General features: G+C 36.9%; 1 protein-coding gene across 18 annotated transcripts in view; it reads left to right on the top strand.

The window, feature by feature from the left end:
* MGA (MAX dimerization protein MGA) overlaps nucleotides 1-18,908 on the top strand; it is a 210,131-nt gene that overhangs the window by 151,754 nt on the left and 39,469 nt on the right. For all 18 annotated transcript variants that reach the window (XM_073211664.1, XM_037018924.2, XM_017642832.3 and 15 more), the window contains 2 exons: nucleotides 2,743-3,398; nucleotides 4,497-4,845. In XM_073211664.1, coding sequence (XP_073067765.1) covers nucleotides 2,743-3,398; nucleotides 4,497-4,845 — 1,005 coding nt within the window. The remainder of the gene's footprint in view (nucleotides 1-2,742; nucleotides 3,399-4,496; nucleotides 4,846-18,908) is intronic.

Below are 18,908 nucleotides of genomic sequence, written 5' to 3' on the forward strand. Positions count from 1 at the left end.
TGAGAAGAATGTGTATTCTGCTGCTTTTGGGTGTAGAGTTCTGTAGATGTCTGTTAGGTCCATGTGTTCTAATGTGTTGTTCAGTGCCTTTCTCTCCTTACTTATGTTCTGTCTGGCTGATGTGTCCTTCAGAGTGAGAGGAGTGTTGAAGTCACCTAGAATGAATGCATTGCATTCTATTTCCCCTTTTAATTTCTGTTAGTATTTGTTTCACATATATAGGTGCTCCTTAGTTGGGCACATAGATATTTATAATGGTTATATCTTGTTGGATTGACCCTTTTATCATTATGTAATGTCCTTCTTGGTCTCTTGACTTTCTTTGTTTTGAAGTCTATTTTGTCTGATACAAGTACTGCAACGCCTGTTTTTTCTCCCTATTAGTAGCCTGAAATACCTTTTTCCATTCCTTCACTTTTAGTCTCTTTATGTCTTTGGGTTTAAGTGACTCTCTGGTAGGCAGCATATAGATGGGTCCTCTTTTTTTTATCCATTCAGTGACTCTATGTCTTTTGATTGGTGCATTCAGACCATTTACATTTAGGGTGATTATCGATAGGTATCTACTTATGGCAGGCTTTAGATTCGTGGTTACCAAAGGTTCAAGGTTAACTTCCTTACTATTCTAAGAATCTCACTTAACTCACTTAATATGCTATTACAAACACAATCTAAAGTGTTTTTTTTTGTCCTCCTTTTTCTTCTTCATCCATTCTTTATATATTAGGTATCATATTCTGTACTCTTTGTCCCTTTGATTGACTTTGGGGCTAGTTGATTTAATTTTGCATTTGTTTAGTAATTGACTGTTCTACTTTCTTTACTGTGGTTTTATTACCTCTCGTGACAGCTATTAAACCTTAGGAACACTTGAATCTATAGCAGTTCCTCCAAAATACACTGTAGAGATGGTTTGTGGGAGATAAATTTTCTCAGCTTTTGCTTATCTGGAAATTATTTAATCCCTCCTTCAAATTTAAATGATAATCTTGCCGTATAAAGTATTCTTGGTTTGTGGTCCTTCTGCTTCATTGCATTAAATACATCATGCCACTCCTTTCTGGCCTGTAAGGTTTCTGCTGAGATGTCTGATGATAGCCTGATGAGCTTTCCTTTTTATGTGATCTTATTTCTCTGTCTGTCTGCTTTTAATAGTCTGTCTTTATCCTTGATCTTTGCCATTTTAATTACTATATGTCTTGGTGTTGTATTCCTTGGATCCCTTGTGTTGAGAGATCTGTGCACTTCCATGGCCTGAGAGACTATCTCTTTCCCCATATTGGGGAAGTTTTCAGCAATTACGTCCTCAAAGACACTTTCTTTCCCTTTTTCTCTCTTCTTCTTCTGGTACCCCTATAATTCGAATATTGTTCCATTTTTGGATTGGTCACACAGTTCTCTCAGTATTCTTTCATTCCTAGAAATCCTTTTTTCTTTCGGTGCATCAGCTTCTTTGTATTCCTCTTGCCTAATTTCTGTTTGATTTATCGTCCTCTCTACCGTATCGAATCTGCTTTTAATACCCTCCATTGTGCTCTTCAATGATTGGATCTCTGACTGTAATTTATTCCTGAGTTCTTGAATATTTTTCTGTACCTCCATGAACATGTTAATGATTTTCATTTTGAAATCCCTTTCAGGAAGATTCATGAGGTAGATTTCATTTGAATCTTTCTCAGGTGTTGTATTCATAATTTTACTTTGACCCAGGTTTCTTTGGCGTTTCGTATTTGTTTATGGCACCCTCTAGTGCCCAGCAGCTGTACTCTCTGGAGCTGCTCAGCCCCTGAAGCAATGTTGGGGTGTGCAGGGGAGTGGTATTGGTGCCTTGGGGGAGGAAAGAGCTGTTTCCTGCTTCCTGGATGCTATGCCTGCCTGCACTGCCAGAACCAGTGCAGCAAGCACACAGTTATAAACCTCTATGCTTTGCGTTTGTAGTTGCTGTAGATGGGGCTTCCCTCTGGTTGCCCTAACGCCAGGATAGGGTTTGCTGGTTTACAAGCCAGGTGGGGCTGGCCGGGGAAAGGTGCAGTAGGCTGCGTATCATGGAGGCGATCCTTTGAGCTGTATAGCCAGCCAGGGATCTGGAGCACCTGAAGATCGAGAAAGTTCCCAACCTGCTGGGCAGAGTGCAGCCAGACAATTTTGTCTACCTGTCCTTTGTCCTGAGCAGTAAGTTCTGTGCAAACCTTGCGGCTTTAGCAGCCCTCTTGCTGTTAGGAAGTCTCTCAGATTGCCTGCCTTTATTTTGTCCCAGAGTAGCCCAATATGGATCCCTGCTTTCCACAAGTGGCTGGAATCTCAGTCTCTCCAGGAATTCTGCCTGTCTTAGCTTTCCAACCCCCTAATCATGAGAGTACCTTGAAAGCACCATGAAATGTAGGTTTGTGCTCCCAGAGCAGATCTCCGGAGTTAGATATTTGCCAGTCCCAGGCCTCCACTGTCTCCCCTCTCCGTTTCTCTTCCCTCCGCCCTTGAGTTGGGGTAGAGGAAGGGCTTGGGTCCCACCAGGCCATGGCTTTGGTACATTACCCTGTTTCGTGACGTTTATTCTTTTCTCCAGGTGTGTGCAGTTTGGTGCAGCCCTCTTTCCTGTTGCTCTTTCAGGATTAGTTGTATTAATTGTATTTTCATATTATATGTGGTTTTAGGAGGAAGCCTCTGTCTCACCTTTCATGCTGCCATCTTTAATCCAATCTAATCATAGATTTATTTTAAGTGTCTGTGTCTCCTTATTTCTAGGTGGAAATTCAGAAGGTTCACTGAAAAATCGTTCTGCTTTCTGCAGTGATAAGCTAGATGAGTACTTGGAAAATGAAGGCAAGCTGATGGAAACAAGCATGGGTTTTTCTTCCAATGCCCCTGCATCTCCTGTGGTGTACCAGCTTCCCACGAAGAGTACCAGCTATGTACGAACACTTGATAGTGTACTAAAGAAGCAGTCTGCTGTTTCCCCTTCTACCTCTTACTCTTTGAAGCCTCATTCCGTACCCCCTGCCTCTCGAAAATCCAAGTCTCAAAACAAACAGGCAACTTTCAGTGGCCGAACTAAGTCATCTTACAAATCCATTTTACCGTACACTGTTTCACCAAAGCAGAAACACACACACATGGTTCCAGCAGATAAGGTCACCAAGAATTCTTCAAACACCATCTCAGAAAATCAGGTGAATAACTGTGTTGTGCCAGCTTCAGATGAAAACGTCTTTCCAAAGCATATCAGCCTGCGGCAGGCTCAGCAGCAGCAGCCGCAGCAGGGGACTCGCCCCCCAGGCTTGTCTAAGGCTCAGGTGAGGCTCATGGACCTGGAGGACTGTGCGCTTTGGGAAGGAAAACCGAGGACGTACATCACTGAAGAGCGAGCAGACGTGTCCTTAACGACTCTGCTGACAGCTCAAGTAAGTGTCTGTTCCAGAAGCATATATTGGCTGGAAAAATTTAGGTTAGTGAGGGGAAATAGGAATGGGGCTTTCTGGCAGGAAGATTGGGCATCTAGTCACCTTAGTGACAGCTAAGGAGATCCCTCCTGCCAGCACAGGGAGACAGTACAGTTGTTCTTTTGAATAATGTCTCTGTCCTTTTAAAGGCAGCAGGCCATTCTCAAAAGTCTCTAATTGCATTCTCCAGCATGTGAGCAAATACAGTGGCTGGTCTTGTTAAAACAGCTTTGAAAATTCTGCTTAAAAGGTACTAAGTCCCAGAAAATCCAAAAAATTTGTAACCTATAGAGATAAACCTTTTGTCTCTTGTAAAATTTTATATTAACAGTTTTTCATTTATTAATGATTCACCCATCTCAGCAGCCTCTGGTATATGAAATGGCATTGTGGGGATGATTTTTTTTTTCATGAAATTTCTGTCCCTTACCTACTGTTCAGTTTTTATTTCTGTGACTAATTCTAGAGTTGATGATCATCAGATGTTGAAACTAAATGCAGATTGTGTCCTTCATTATTAATCATTCCTAAAGACTTATGCATATTTTATCCCATTCCCTTTTTATGAATTACCGTAGTGCAAGGGTTGACAAACTTTCTGTAAAGGGCCAGATTGTAAATATTTTAGGCTTTAGGGGTCATGCACTCAGTATTGCAGTTACTCAACTCTGCTGTTGTAATGCCATAGAAGTTATGTAAATGAATGAGCCTGGCTGTGTTCCAGTGAAACCTTACGAACAGGTTGGATTTGGCCTGTGGACCTTGTTTGTCAACCCCTACCCTGGAATATTATGTGTGATTTCCATTTTGAGAATAAATTAATCCTTTTTGATATTTTGGCTCATCATTAATTGAAATATCCTCTTCATTGTCTGTGCTATGCATTAGTGTGGATTGCTCAGAGTCCTCATTATATTCATGTTCTGATTCTGTTCTGGTTTTGTGCTGTTGGTACTGAGTGCTCAAAGAGAAGGAAGGCAGACCAGTGCATGACTGTAAGGTGTTGGTGGTGTTAGGGGATGATTTAGTAGATTGACAGTTTTCTCCTTTTAACTTTAGGCATCTCTCAAAACTAAACCTATCCACACAATCATAAGGAAGCGAGCCCCTCCATGCAACAATGACTTCTGTCGATTGGGTTGTGTATGTTCCAGTCTAGCCTTGGAGAAGCGCCAGCCTGCTCACTGCCGCCGACCAGACTGTATGTTTGGCTGTACTTGTTTGAAAAGAAAAGTTGTACTTGTTAAAGGGGGATCCAAAACTAAACATTTCCAGAGGAAGGCTGCTCATCGTGATCCGGTATTTTATGATACTTTGGGAGAGGAACAAAGAGAAGAGGGGGAAGAGGGAGTCAGGGAGGAGGAAGAACAATTCAAAGAGAAAAAGAAGAGAAAGAAGCTGGAATACAGTGAGTATTAATTCAGAATTGAAACAGTGTAGTTTTAAGTTTAGAAAAGAACGGTTATTTGAAAAGCTATTTCAAATATTGATGTTACTTTTTGTAATCCTGACCAATAATCTAATAAGAATTTCAAGAAATTCTTCTTTATTTTCTTACTGTAAGGCATGTGTGGCATGCATGCGTGCACACACACACACACACACCTTTTTAACATTGAAATTTTCTTGAGGGTGGCTTTTTTTGTGCTCAATATGAATCATTCTCTCATTTGAACTTTAAGAATGCCTTTGAAGCTTCCTGCCTTTTTCTGTCTCTCCCCTGCTTCCCCATCCCATGTTCTTTGAATATACAAATGATCAGTATAATCCATCTTTTTCTTCCCTGCAGCTGTGTTGAGGTGTAATTGACAAAATTGAACATATGAAAAATGTACAACATAATGATTTGACATATGTATACATTGCAATATTACCATAAGCAAGTTAACACATCTTGTTTTATTTTTCTAAAAGAGGCAATTTGTAGCATGACTCTGGTTATGGTTTGTGCTATTCACCAGGTAGCTGGAGATTAGGGTAAAGAGTAAAGAGAATAACTGAATTCAGCATATGTGCTCTTTTGAATAGCTTATTTTTCTTTTTTGGTAAAATATTATGTAGGACCCAAGTTACATATTATTTCATTCTTGATTTTTTTCCTTTCCACTCTTTCTTTCTGATTTATTTGAACATAGAGTATAGTTTTACCAAACAATTGAAAAGAGTTTCTTCTTAGTTTATTAGGGGACTGGGTTTCTTCTTAGTCCATTAGGAGACTGATAATTCCTTTTTTGGCAGTTTATATTTAAATTTGCTATTGTTTGCTATGTACTTATGTCAATCAGAATGGATGATTGATATTTTGATATATGTTCTTCCAGGATTTTCTGTTAATCCACTTGTGTGCATATATATATATATACATATATTTTTATAGAAATGGAGCTGCTATGTATGGTATTATAATCTCTAGAATTTAGTATCAAAGTCATATTTTGCTTTCTATGTTCATTAGTGATCTATATTATAATTTTAGTTTAGTGTTTTCATATTATTACAGTCCCTGTGGTTGGACATTTAGCTTTTTTGGGTTTTATTATAAACAGTACAGCAATGAACTTCCACATTCAAGTTAGGCTATTAAAAGTGAAATTGCTGTGGCATTGAGTATTCTTTAAACATTTACAGATGTTGCTAGAGTTCTATCAACTACTCAGTTACCAATAGTTGAATAGTGCCTGTTCTTCTATACTCTTAAAACTGAGTATTTAAATTGATAGGTAGAACTTGATATATTGTTTTAAATTTACATTTCTTAAGTGATAGCATAATTGACCATTTGTCATAAACTTTCTTCTATAAAATTACCTTTTTTGAATTCTTTGCTAACTTTTGTTGGACTGGCTGTGGGTTTTGTTTTGTTTTTTGTAATTTTGTAATTTACATTTTAATTTTGTTTTCAAGTTCTCTACCCCTCTTCCCCCAAAAAGGAAAAAGCAGAGATGGTTAAGCCTGGCAGTCTCTTCCCTTTAAAGGTTTCTGGCCTTGGAGTCTTGCTTAGAAAGTCTTTATCCATCCTCAATATTTAAAACATATTTAATTAGATTAATGGATAGGCTTTAAAATTAAATTGTTAATATATCTGGAATTTATTTGATGTGAGACTTGTGTCGGGGACTCATTTCTCCCCTAAATTGCTGGCCAGTTGTACCATCACTTACTGAGAATAAATGCTTTTCTCTGCTGGCTTAAAATGTCACCTATAATGTAGTAAATTAAATATATTAATGTTTGGGTCTGTTTCTGGTCTTTACTGTGTTCTGTGACCAGTGCCATGCTATTCAAATTGTGATTTCAGTGTTTAAATAAGATACTGTCCTAACCTAAATCTCTTTACATAAATAAGACTTTCAAGGTTTAAAATGTAATAAAATACTGAATTATTAGTTCTATCCATATCTCCTTACTGTGTTTACTCCCATCTTGCATGTACAGGAACATTTTTCCATGTCAAAGCAACAAGTAGGACTACTATGTATCTGTTAGATTTTTTTGCTTTCTTTTGTTAGTATCTTTACCCTGTGTCTTGTCCTTGACCAGAGTAAAACTCCAGAAGCCAGCCAGTTTTCAAAGTATTTTTTGTTTTTTTCACTGGTATAGACCATTATAAACAACATGGCTTATTATGTTCTAGGAGCCATGAGCTTTCTTAGAGAAAATGAGGAAAGGAGGGAAGATATTTTTGTTATGACTGCTATATAAAAGGCGAAGAAAAAGGGAAGGATACTCAGAGGCAGAAATGTTGCTGAGACCAAAAACACAGACAAAAATAAATATAAAAACTGGAAGAAGTTGAAGAAATCTCTCAGTATGTTTTGCAAAAAGGTGGAAAACGAGAAAAAAATCAATGATTTAGAGGAGTTGGACAAAGTAAGGAGAAAATGAGAGAAAATACTCAAGGAAATGATGGAATAAAGTATCTCAGAGCTGAGAGACATGACATTTCAAATTATAAGGGTCTACGCAGAAATACACCAGGCAGTAACAATTTTAAGAAGACTAGTTACATCCTTCTTACATGTCAGAACATTAAGAATAAAGAAGATATTCTGAACTCAGAGAAACCAAATCAGTCAAAGAGGTCATTAGTCAACACTGGATGTTAAAATTATTGTTTCTGAAATCAGAGTTGGGTGGAGATTGGATGAATTTTCAACACAAAACTCAGCCAATCAATTCTAAATCATGTATGTGCATAAAATATATATTAAAATATACAGCAATGTAGGAAGTTGACCTCTTAACAAAGTTATGGTGGATTTTTTGAGACTGTGCTCCAGAAAATGAAAAAGAAATTCAAGAAGCAAGAGAAATACTGGTGAAGAGTAGACCCTGTCCAAGAAGGATTAAAAAACAACAACTTAGGATGACAGCTATATAGCAAAACTAGAGAACAATCAGTCTAATTTAAAGTAGAAAATCAGAAGATGCTGAGACTGTCTTCAAGAAGATATTAAATTTAAGAAATATATGTGGTTAAGAACCTGGATGATTCATGATTAGTTGAAGGTACATGCCATCTTCATCAATAAAAAAAACACAAGAGTGCTGGAAGGAAAATGGTTGAACAGGAAAATGATGATGTGACCATGAATGAAGAAAAATTCTGGTAAAATTCTAAGTGAGAGTGTAAGAAAAGGGAATCTGTTTCATTTGGACAACTTAAACAGATTTAATGGTATGTAATTTATATTCCTCTTAAGTGGTCAGTCATGTTAATTGATTCTGCAAGGATTAATCACAAAGCACAATTTTGTAAGCAGGTTGATTTGCTTTTGGTTTTTAGAAATAAGTTACATGTGAAGTGCTGAAGGTCTAAATATAATTTTAGAAACCAGTGATATAAACCATTACAATATGAAAGTAATGCTCTAGCTGACAGAAGTTGACAGAAGCCATTTTAGGATGCCAATTTCCTTATCTTTCATCACACTGAGTCTTTAGCTACTGCTGAATTATGGAATTGAGGAGAAAGTGCTTGATTTAGAATTATTGAGGTAACCACCCAAACTAAACACAAATGTTTAAAAAGTAGTAACTTGTAGGGATTGTGACACTGGGTATGGTAGAAGACTTGCTTTTCATTTTTATGTCCTTTTGTACAGTTTGAATTTTTTTCATGGTTATATATTCTGTAGTTAATACTTAAGTGAAAGTGGTTTCAGTGCATGAAATTTAGGCATGTATATAATATTTTTGGTCATTGAAATAAATTTAAAATTTTCTGCCATTCATGGCCCATTAATCCATTGATGTGAACAGGCAGATACTAACATTAGACAGTCTTCATGCAGAGCACTCTGTAAGGGATATATCATTTAAGTCTTGCAACTTTTTTTTCTTTTAAAAATCTCATCCTTTAAAAAAAAACGTTTTTATGTTTGAACTAGGTAAGACATTTTCATTGTTCAAATTTCAACAGGTATGAGAGTTGACAATTTAACCTTCCCTTCCACCTTCCATAGCCACCTAGTTCTGCCCAGAAGGCAACCTGAGTTTTAGTAATCTTACTTATACTTCAGATAGCTTATTCATAACAAGAAAATATGTATGTATTTCTTCTTCCCACTTTTTTTTTTTGAGAGGGCATCTCTCATATTTATTGATCAAATGGTTGTTAATAACAATAAAATTCTGTATAGGGGAGTCAATGCTCAATGCACAATCATTAATCCACCCCAACCTCCACCCATTTTTTAATCAGGTTATTTGCTTTTTGGGTGTTGAGGTGTGCGAGTTCTTTATATATTTTGGATGTTAATCCCTTGTTGGATATGTCATTTACAAATACATTCTCCCATACTGCAGGATGCCTTTTTGTTCTGCTGATGGTGTCCTTTGCTATATAGAAGCTTTTTAGCATGATGTAGTCCCATTTGTTCATCTTTGCTTTTGTTGCCCTTGCCTGAACTCTCAGGAGAAAGTTGCCTATGTTTATATTCAGGAGATTTTTGCCTATGTTTTCTTCCAAGAGTTTTATGGTTTAATGACTTACATTCAGGTCTTTGATCCATTTCGAGTTTACTTTTATATATGGAGTTAGACAATAATCCAGTTTCATTCTCTTGCATGTAGCCATCTAGTTTTGCCAACACCAGTTGTTGAAGAGGGTGTCATTTCCCCATTGTTTGTCCATGGTTCCTTTATCGTATATTAATTGATCATGTGTGCTTGGGTTTACACCTGGGCTCTCTAGTCTGTTCCATTGGTTTACAGGTCTGTTCTTGTGCCAGTACCAAATTGTTTTGATTACTGTGGCTTTGTAGTAGAGCTTGAAGTTGGGGAGTGTAATCCCCCCAGCTTTATTCTTCCTTCTCAGGATTGCTTTGGCTATTCGGGATCTTTTGTGGTTCTATATGAATTTTAGAACTATTTGCTCTAGTTCGTTGAAGGAACACTATTGGTATTTTGATAGGGATTGCATTGAATCTATATATTGCTTTGGGTAGGATGGCCATTTTGACGATATTAATTCTCCCTAGCCAAGAGCATGGGATGAGTTTCCATTTGCTAGTATCCTCTTTAATTTCTCTTAAGAGTGTCTTATAGTTTAAAGGGTATCGGTCTTTCAGTTCCTTGGTTAGGTTTGTTTCTAGGTATTTTATTCTTTTTGATGCAATTGTGAATGGAATTGTTTTCCTGATTTCTCTTTCTGCTAGTTCATTGTTAGTGTATAGGAAATGCAACAGATTTCTGTGCAGTAGTTTTGTTTCCTGCAACTTTGCTGAATTCAGATACTAAATCTAGTAGTATTGGAGTGGATTCTTTAGGTTTTTTTATGTACAATATCATGTCATCTGCAAACTGTGACAGTTAAACAACTTCTGTATCAATCTGGATGCCTTTTATTTCATTGTGTTGTCTGATTGCCGTGGCTAGGACCTCCAGTACTACATTGAATAAAAGTGGAGAGAGTGGGCATCCTTGTCTTGTTCCTGATCTTAGAGGAAAGGCTTTCAGCTTCTTGCAGTTAAATATGATGTTTTCTGTGGGTTTGTCATATATGGCCTTTATTATGTTGAGGTACTTGCCCTCTCTACCCACTTTGTTGAGAGTTTTTATCATGAATGGATGTTGAGTTTTGTCATTCCTTTTTCAGCATCTATGGAGATGATCATGTGATTTTTGTCCTTTTTGTTGATGTGGTGGATGATGATGATGGATTTTCTAATATTCTACCATCCTTGCATCCCTGGAATAAATCCTAGTTGATCATGGTGGATGATCTTTTTGATGTATTTTTTAATTCAGTTTGCTAATATTTTGTTAAGTGTTTTTGCATCTATGTTCATCTGGATATTGGTCTGTAATTTTGTTTTTTTTGTGGTGTCTTTGCCTGGTTTTGGTATTAGAGTGATGCTGGCCTCATAGAATGAGTTCGGAAGTATTCCATCCTCTTCTACTTTTTGGAAAACTTTAAGGAGAATGGGTATTAGGTCTTCAATAAATATGATAAAATTCAGCAGTGAAGCCATCTGGTCCAGGGGTTTTGTTCTTAGGTAGATTTTTGACTACCAATTCAATTTCGTTGCTGGTAATTGGTCTGTTCAGATTTTCTGTTTCTTTCTGGGTCAGCCTTGGAAGGTTGTATTTTTCTAGAAAGTTGTCCATTTCTTCTAGGTTATCCAGTTTGTGGACATATAATTTTTCATAGTATTCTCTAATAATTCTTTGTATTTCTGTGGTGTTGGTAGTGATTTTTCCTTTATCATTTTTGATTCTGTTTATGTATGTAGACTCTCTTTTTTTCTTCCTACATCTTGCGAGGGGTTTATCTATTTTGTTTATTTTCTTGAAGAACCAGCTGCTTTCTCTTGATTCTTTCTGTTGTTTTATTCTTCTCGATTTTATTTATTTCTGCTCTAATCTTTATTATTGTCCCTCCTTCTACTGACTTTGGGCCTCATTTGTTCTGCCTCTTCTAGTTTCATTAATTGTGAGTTTGGACTGTTCATATGGGATTGTTCTTGTTTCCTGAGGTAGGCCTGTATTGCAATATATTTCCCTCTTCAGCACGGCCTTCGCTGTGTTCCACAGATTTTTCGGTGTTAAATTATTGTTGTCATTTGTCATTGCTTGATCTTTGTTTTTATTTGGTCATTGATCCATTGGTTATTTAAGGGCATGTTGTTAAGCCTCCATGGTGTTTCTGTGGTTTTTTGTTTTCTGTGCATAATTTATTTCTAGTTTGATACCTTTGTGGTCTAAGAAGCTGGTTGGTACAATTTCAATCTTTTTGAATTTACTGAGGCTCTTTTTGTGGCCTAGTATATGATCTATTCTTGAAAATGTTCCATGTGCACTTGAGAAGAATGTGTATCCTGCTGCTTTTGGGTGCAGAGTTCTGTAGATGTCTGTTAGGTCCATCTGTTCTCATGTGTTGTTCAGTGCCTCTGTCTCCTTACTTAATTTTCTGTCCTGTTGCTTTTGTCCTTTGGAGTGAATGGAGTGTTGAATTCTCCTAGAATGAATGCATTGCATTCTATTTCCCCTTTTAATTCTGTTAGTATTCATTTCACATATGTAGGTTCTCCTGTTTTGGGTGCATAGATATTTATAATGGTTATATTCTCTTGTTGGATTGACCTCTTTATCATTATGTAATGTCCCTCTTTGTCTCTTCTGACTTTCTTTGTTTTGAAGTTTATTTTGTCTGATAGAAGTATTGCTACTCCTGCTTTTTTCTCCCTATTAGTTGAATGAATTATCTTTTTCCATCTCTTCACTTTTAGTCTGTGTATGTGGTTAGGTTTGAAGTGAGTCTCTTCTGGCAGCATGTAGTTGGGTCTTGTTTTTTTAGCCATTCAGTGACTCTATGTCTTTTGATTGGTGCATTCAGACCATTTACATTTAGGGTGATTATCAATAGGTATGTACTTATTGCCATGGCAGGCTTTAGATTCGTGGTTACCAAAGGTTCAAGGGTTAACTTCCTTACTATCTAAGAGTCTAACTTAACTCACTTAGTATGCTATTACAAACACAATCTAAAGGTTTTTTTTTTTCTCCTCCTTTTTCTTCCTCCTCCATTCTTTATATATAGGTAACATATTCTGTACTCTTTGTCTATCCATTGGCTGACTTTGGGGGTAGTTGATTTAATTTTGCATTTGTTCAGTAATTAACTGTTCTACTTTCTTTACTGTGGTTTTACTACCTCTGGTGACACCTGTTTAGCCTTAGGAACACTTCCATCTAGGGAACATTTAGAGCAGTCCCTCTAAAATACACTAGAGTTGGTTTGTGGGAGGCTTTTGCGTATCTGGAAATTGTTTAATCCCTCCTTCAAATTTAAATGATAATCTTGCTGGATAAAGAGTCTAACTTATTCTTGGTTTGTGGTCCTTCTGCTTCATTGCATTAAATATATCATGCCGCTCTCTTCTGGCCTATAATGTTTCCGCTGAGATGTCTGATGATAGATAGCCTGATGGATTTTCCTTTGTATGTGATCTTTTTTCTCTCTCGCTGCTTTTAGTAGTCTCTCCTTTTCCTTGATCTTTGCCATTTTAATTATTATATGTCTTGGTGTTTTCTTCCTTGGGTCCCTTGTGTTGGAAGACCTGTGAACCTCCATGGCCTGAGAGACTATCTCCTTCCCCATATGGGAAGTTTTCAGCAATTACCTCCTCAAAGACACTTTCTATCCCTTTTTCTCTCTCTTCTTCTTCTGTTACTCTACTATAATATGAATATTGTTCTGTTTGGATTGGTCACACAGTTCTCTTAATATTCTTTCATTCCTAGAGATCCTTTTTTCTCTCTGTGCCTCACCTTCTTTGTACTCTTCTCTGATTTCTGTTTGATTTATCATCTCCTCCACCATATCTAATCTGCTTTTAAAACCCTTGTGGTGCCCTCTAGTGCCCAGAAGCTCTAGTATCTGGAGCTGCTGAGCATCTGGAGTGATGTTGGGGGTCGCAGGGGAGCGGTGCTGGTGCCTGGGGAGAGTAAAGGGCTGTTTACTGCTTTCTAGCTGCTATGCCTGTCTCCACTGCCAGAACCAGTGGGCCGAACACACAGGTATAAGCCTCTGTGCTTTGCATTTGTAGCTGCTGTAGGTGGGGCTTCCCTCTGGCTGGTTTGATGCCAGCGCAGGGGCTTCTGGTTTGGGAACCTGTGCTTGCCCGCAGGAAAGAATGTCCCAGCAGTCTGCGTATCATGGTGGGGGGCCTCGGAGCTGCCTGGCCAGCCAGGGGGATGGAGTGCCTGAGGCTCCTGAAACTTCCCAACTTGCTGGGCAGAGTGCACCTGGATAATTTTGTCCACCTGTCCTTTTTCCTGTGCAGTAAGTTCTGTGCAATCCTTGCCCCTTTAGCATCCCTCTTGCTGTTAGGAGTTCTCAGAATACCCATGTTTCTTTTGTCCCAGAGCAGGTGGATGTGGATCTGTGCTTTCCACAAGTAGCTGGCTTCTCAGTCTCTCCAGGTATTCTGCCTGTCTTAGCTTTCCCACCCCACTAATCAGCAGAGCACCATGCAATGTAAGTTCATGCTCCCAGAGAAGATCTCCAGGGTTGTGTGTTCAGTAGTCCTGGGCCTTCACCCCCTCCCTGTACCGTTTCTCTTCCTCCCACCGGTGAGCTGGGGTTGGGGAAGGGCCTGGGTCCTGCTGGGTCATGGCTTTGGTACGTTACCCTGTTCCCTGAGGTCTGTTCTTTTCTCCAGGTACATGCAGTCTGGTGCAGCCTTTTTTCTGTTGCTCTTTCAGGATTAGTTGTGTTAACTGTATTTTCATACTATGTGTGGTTTTTGGAGGAGGCCTTGGTCTCACCTCTCATACCACCATCTTTAATCTTTCTTTCACTGTTATCACCTGTTCACTCTTGTTTTTCAGAAAGTACTGCTGATGGCATATTAATCTGGCCTTCACTGTTATCACCATTTCACTCGTTTTTCAAAAATATTGCTGACGGCATAGGGGCACTCTGCTTAGCTGTTATGGGTTGCATCAAAAGAAACGATAAAACCTGGCGTCCTACTTTTCTTAGTCCAATTAGAGTTTTATTGGAGACATATATGTACAAGTTAAGTGTGTATAGAGAGCTCAATAAAATTGGTATCTATAGCCAACTGATAGGAAAAAAGGAGAACACACAAATTACCCATATCAGGAATGAGAAGTGACATTACTATAGATATCAAATGGTTAATAAGAGAATAGTATGAAGAACTTTACACCAGTGAATTGGTTAACATAGATGAAATGGAGAAAGCCTTTGACACAATATCAAATGAAATGGATAGGTTTCTTCAAAAGACACAAAGCCACCATACTGACTCAAAAAGAAATAACTGCCAACCCTGTAACTATGAACTTAAAGGGAAGAACCCCACAATAATGACTCTGGACCAGAAGATTTCATTGATAAATTCTACAAAACATTTTATCAAGGAAAAAATACCCATTATATAAATGCTTCCATAAAATGGTCTAATTCTGAGACTAGCATTGCCTTAATACTCAAACCAGAAAAAGATATTACAAGAGAACAGGGTAGACTGACCCAGCAAGAAACAGAAAATCTTAATAGACCAATTACCAGCAATGAAATTGAATTGGTAATCAAAAGCTATCCAAGAAAACAAAACTCCCAGACCAGATGGGTTCACTGATGAATTTTATCAGACATTTAGAGAAGACATAATACCCATTCTCCTTAAAGTTTTCCAAAAAATAGAAAGGAGAGAATACTTCCATACTCATTCTATGAAGCCAGCATCACTCTAATACCAAAACCAGGCAAAGACACCACAAAAAAAGAAAACCACAGACCAATATCCCTGATGAACATAAATGCAAAAATAATCAATAAAATATTAGTAAATTGAATTCTTACATCAAGAGGATCATACACCATGATCAAGTGGGATTTATCCCAGGGATGCAAGGATGGTACAACATTTGAAAATCCATCAACATCATCCACCACATCAACAAAAACAAGGACAAAAACCACATGATCATCTCCATAGATGCTGAAAAAGCATTCAACAAAATTCAACATCCACTCGTGATAAATACTCAACAAAATGGGTGCAGAGGGCAAGTACCTCAACATAATAAAGGCCATATATGACAAACCCACAGCCAACATCATACTTAACTGCGAGAAGCTGAAAGCTTTTCCTCTAAGATTGAGAGCAAGACAAGGATACCCACTCTCCCCACTTTTATTCAACATAGTTCTGGAGGTCCTACCATGGCAATGAGACAACGCAAAGAAATAAAAGGCATCCAGATTGGTAAGGAAGAAGTCAAACTGTCACAGTTTGCAGATGACATGATATTGTACATAAGAAACCCCAAAGACTCCACTCCAAAACTATTAGAACTAATATCTGAATTCAGCAAAGTTGCAGGATACAGAATTAATACAGAGAAATCTATTGCAGTCCTATGTACCAATGATGTACTAACAGAAAGAGAAATCAGGAAAACAATTCCATTCACAGTTACATCAAAAATAATAAAATACCTAGGAATAAACCTAACCAAGGAAGTGAAAGACCTATATGCTGAAAACTACAAGAAAGTCTTAAGAGAAATTAAGGAGGACAGTAATAAATGGAAATTCATCCCATGCTCTTGGGTAGGAAGAATTAATATTGTCAAAATGGCCATCCTGTCTAAAGCAATCTACAGATTCAATGCAATCCTTATCAGAATACCCACAGCATTCTTCAACGAACTGGAACAAATAGTTCTAAAATTCATATGTAACCACCACAAATTCTGAATAGCCAAAGCTATTCGGAGTAACCACAATGTTGCTCATGTAAGTATATTAATGATAACCAAAAAAAAAAATGCCCAAAGCAGCACATTTTATATCAGGATTATATTTGAGGTTGGCTCATCTTTAGTTCTCTGTTTTAGCATTCTAAAATCCTTTTTGGAATAAAATGTGTGTATGTAAAAATAAACTCTTTCCTATCCATGAAAAAAAAAACGTTCATATTCTATGAACACGTAGAAAATTTACTTTGAATTTATTTTAGCAAATAAAATCCAAGAATATAAAGGATAATACATCATGACTAAGTGGGAATTACACCAGGAATGCAGGGTTGATTTAATACTGTATGGGTCACGATTACCATAACAGACTTTTTAAAAAATGCTGTTTGATCACTTCAATAGATATTTTTAAAAATTGACAAAATCCATTTCTGATCAAAATTGTTAGCATACTAGGAATATGTAGAAACTTCATCGACCTGATAAATAACAGCTAGGAGAAATTCAGCAAGCAGCGTATTAATGGTGAGAGGCTGTGTACTTTCCCCCATGGGTTAGAAATGAGGACAAATGCTTTCTTTCACCATATCTGTCATTTCACACTAGAGGTTCTAGCCAGTGTAGTAAGGCATGAGAAAAATCATACATGCAGATTAAATGGGAAGAAGTATAAATTGCTTTATTTGTAGATAGGAAAATCCTCAGAAATTTACAAAAAAGCTAGTAGAACTATAAGTTTAGTGAGGTTACAGAGGTTATTGCATACAATATCAATAAACAGTCTATTTACATATATGCCAGTGACCAAGTGGAAATAGAAAGAAAAAATATAGTTTGAAATAGCATCCAAAGAAATGAGACACTTAGTAATAAATTTGACAAAAGTTGTGAAAAATATGTATACTAAAAACTACAAAACATTGGCTGAGAGCACTTGTAGGAGACCCAAATAAATGGAAAGAGATACCATTATCATATGTCAGAAGACTCTTTTGATAAGGTAGGTTTTTCCACAAAGGGATTACAGATTTGATGGTATTCCAACCAAAATACCAGCAGGCTTTTTTGGGTAGAAAGTCGAAGTTGTTTCTGAAATGCATACGGAGAAGCAAAGGACTTGGAGTAGTCCTTTGGTAAAGAAGAATATAATTGATAGTCTTATCTTACCTAATTTTAACTTACTATAGTGGTGAAGTATTTGGGATAAAGTAAGATGTTCAGATGAGTGGAACAGAATTTGATACACATATACGCAAAGCCAATTAATCTTGACACAATCCAAGGCAGTTCAATGAGGAAACAATCTTTTCAGCAAATGGTTCTGGAACGGTAGAATAACTATAGACACCTTTCCTCTCCCCAGAAGTGGACCTCAACTATTACTTCACACCATATATGAAAATTAACTCAAAATCTAAGAGTTAATGTCATAGATTAAATGTAAGTTCTTAAAGTATAAAAGTTCCACAAGAAAATACAGGGAAGAATCATTTATGACCTGTGGCTCATAAAGATTTCTTAAATATGACATCAAAAGCATGGATTATAAATGTAAAAATATTAATAAAACAAAATTTTAACTTAAAAACTTGCTCTTCAGAGAACCTGTTAAGTAAAAAGAAGCTATTGACTAGAAGTACTTAAAAAACATACATCGAACATAGAACTTGTATGTCCAATAAAAAAGAACTTTTAAAACTCATCAAGAATAGTGAAAACTCAGTAAGAAGGCAGTCAACATTTTTTAAATGGACATAAGTGAAAAGATACTCTACCAGATACAATAAATAGCAGATAAAGACATGAAAATACACATCAGTAATCATTAAGGAAATGCTTATTAAAACCACAAGGAGATATTGTCATATACCACTAAGTGGCTAAAATGAAGAACACTAACCATTCCAAATGCTAGTGAAATACAGAACAACTGGAACTCTCATATATAGCTGGTGGTAATATGAAATGGTACAGTTGGTTTGGAAAACAATTCAGTAGTTTCTTAACATGTTAGATGTATGTCTGCCATACAGTCTAGTCATTTCACTTCTATGTAGTTACTTAACAAATAAAAGTATATGTCACCATAAGGTCTTGTACACGGGTGTACATCATTATAATGAAAATAGTGAAGGCAACCATTACCTTCAAGATTCCTTGTAATTGACCTCTTTGTAATCCATCCATCTCCTCTACCTCGAACCTCCACCACAACCCTTGCATAGGAAACCACTGATCTATATATTAGGTTGCATTTACATATTTTTACATAAATTGAAAAAATGTTAACTTTTTTTCGGAGTATGGAGAATCTGGCTGCTCCCATTCAGCCTAATCTGAGATTGATCCATATTGCTAAGAGTATCAGGAGTTTGTTTCATTTTTCTGCTGAGTAATATTCCATTGTTTGTTTTCTACTCCAAATTTAAAACTAGTAAAAGGAAAAAAGGAAAAACAAGTTTACTTAGAGGACTATTGCAGACCATTTAATAACTGAAAATATGGAGAACAATTGTACAGTCTGGGTTAACTTTATTGTATTCCTTTGTAGAGATACATAACTAGTCATTAAAAATGATGTAGAATATTTAAAGAGATGGAGAAGGATCATACCAGAGTAATTGGTAGTCATAAAATAATATGTATCATACTATCCCAGTTTCATCAGGGTATATTTGTACATATATGTGTTTTTAAAAAATAGTGCTTAAGTTTTATAATGATTATCTG

Source organism: Manis javanica, chromosome 8 (genome assembly GCF_040802235.1).
Source record: "Manis javanica isolate MJ-LG chromosome 8, MJ_LKY, whole genome shotgun sequence".
Lineage (NCBI taxonomy): Eukaryota > Metazoa > Chordata > Mammalia > Pholidota > Manidae > Manis > Manis javanica.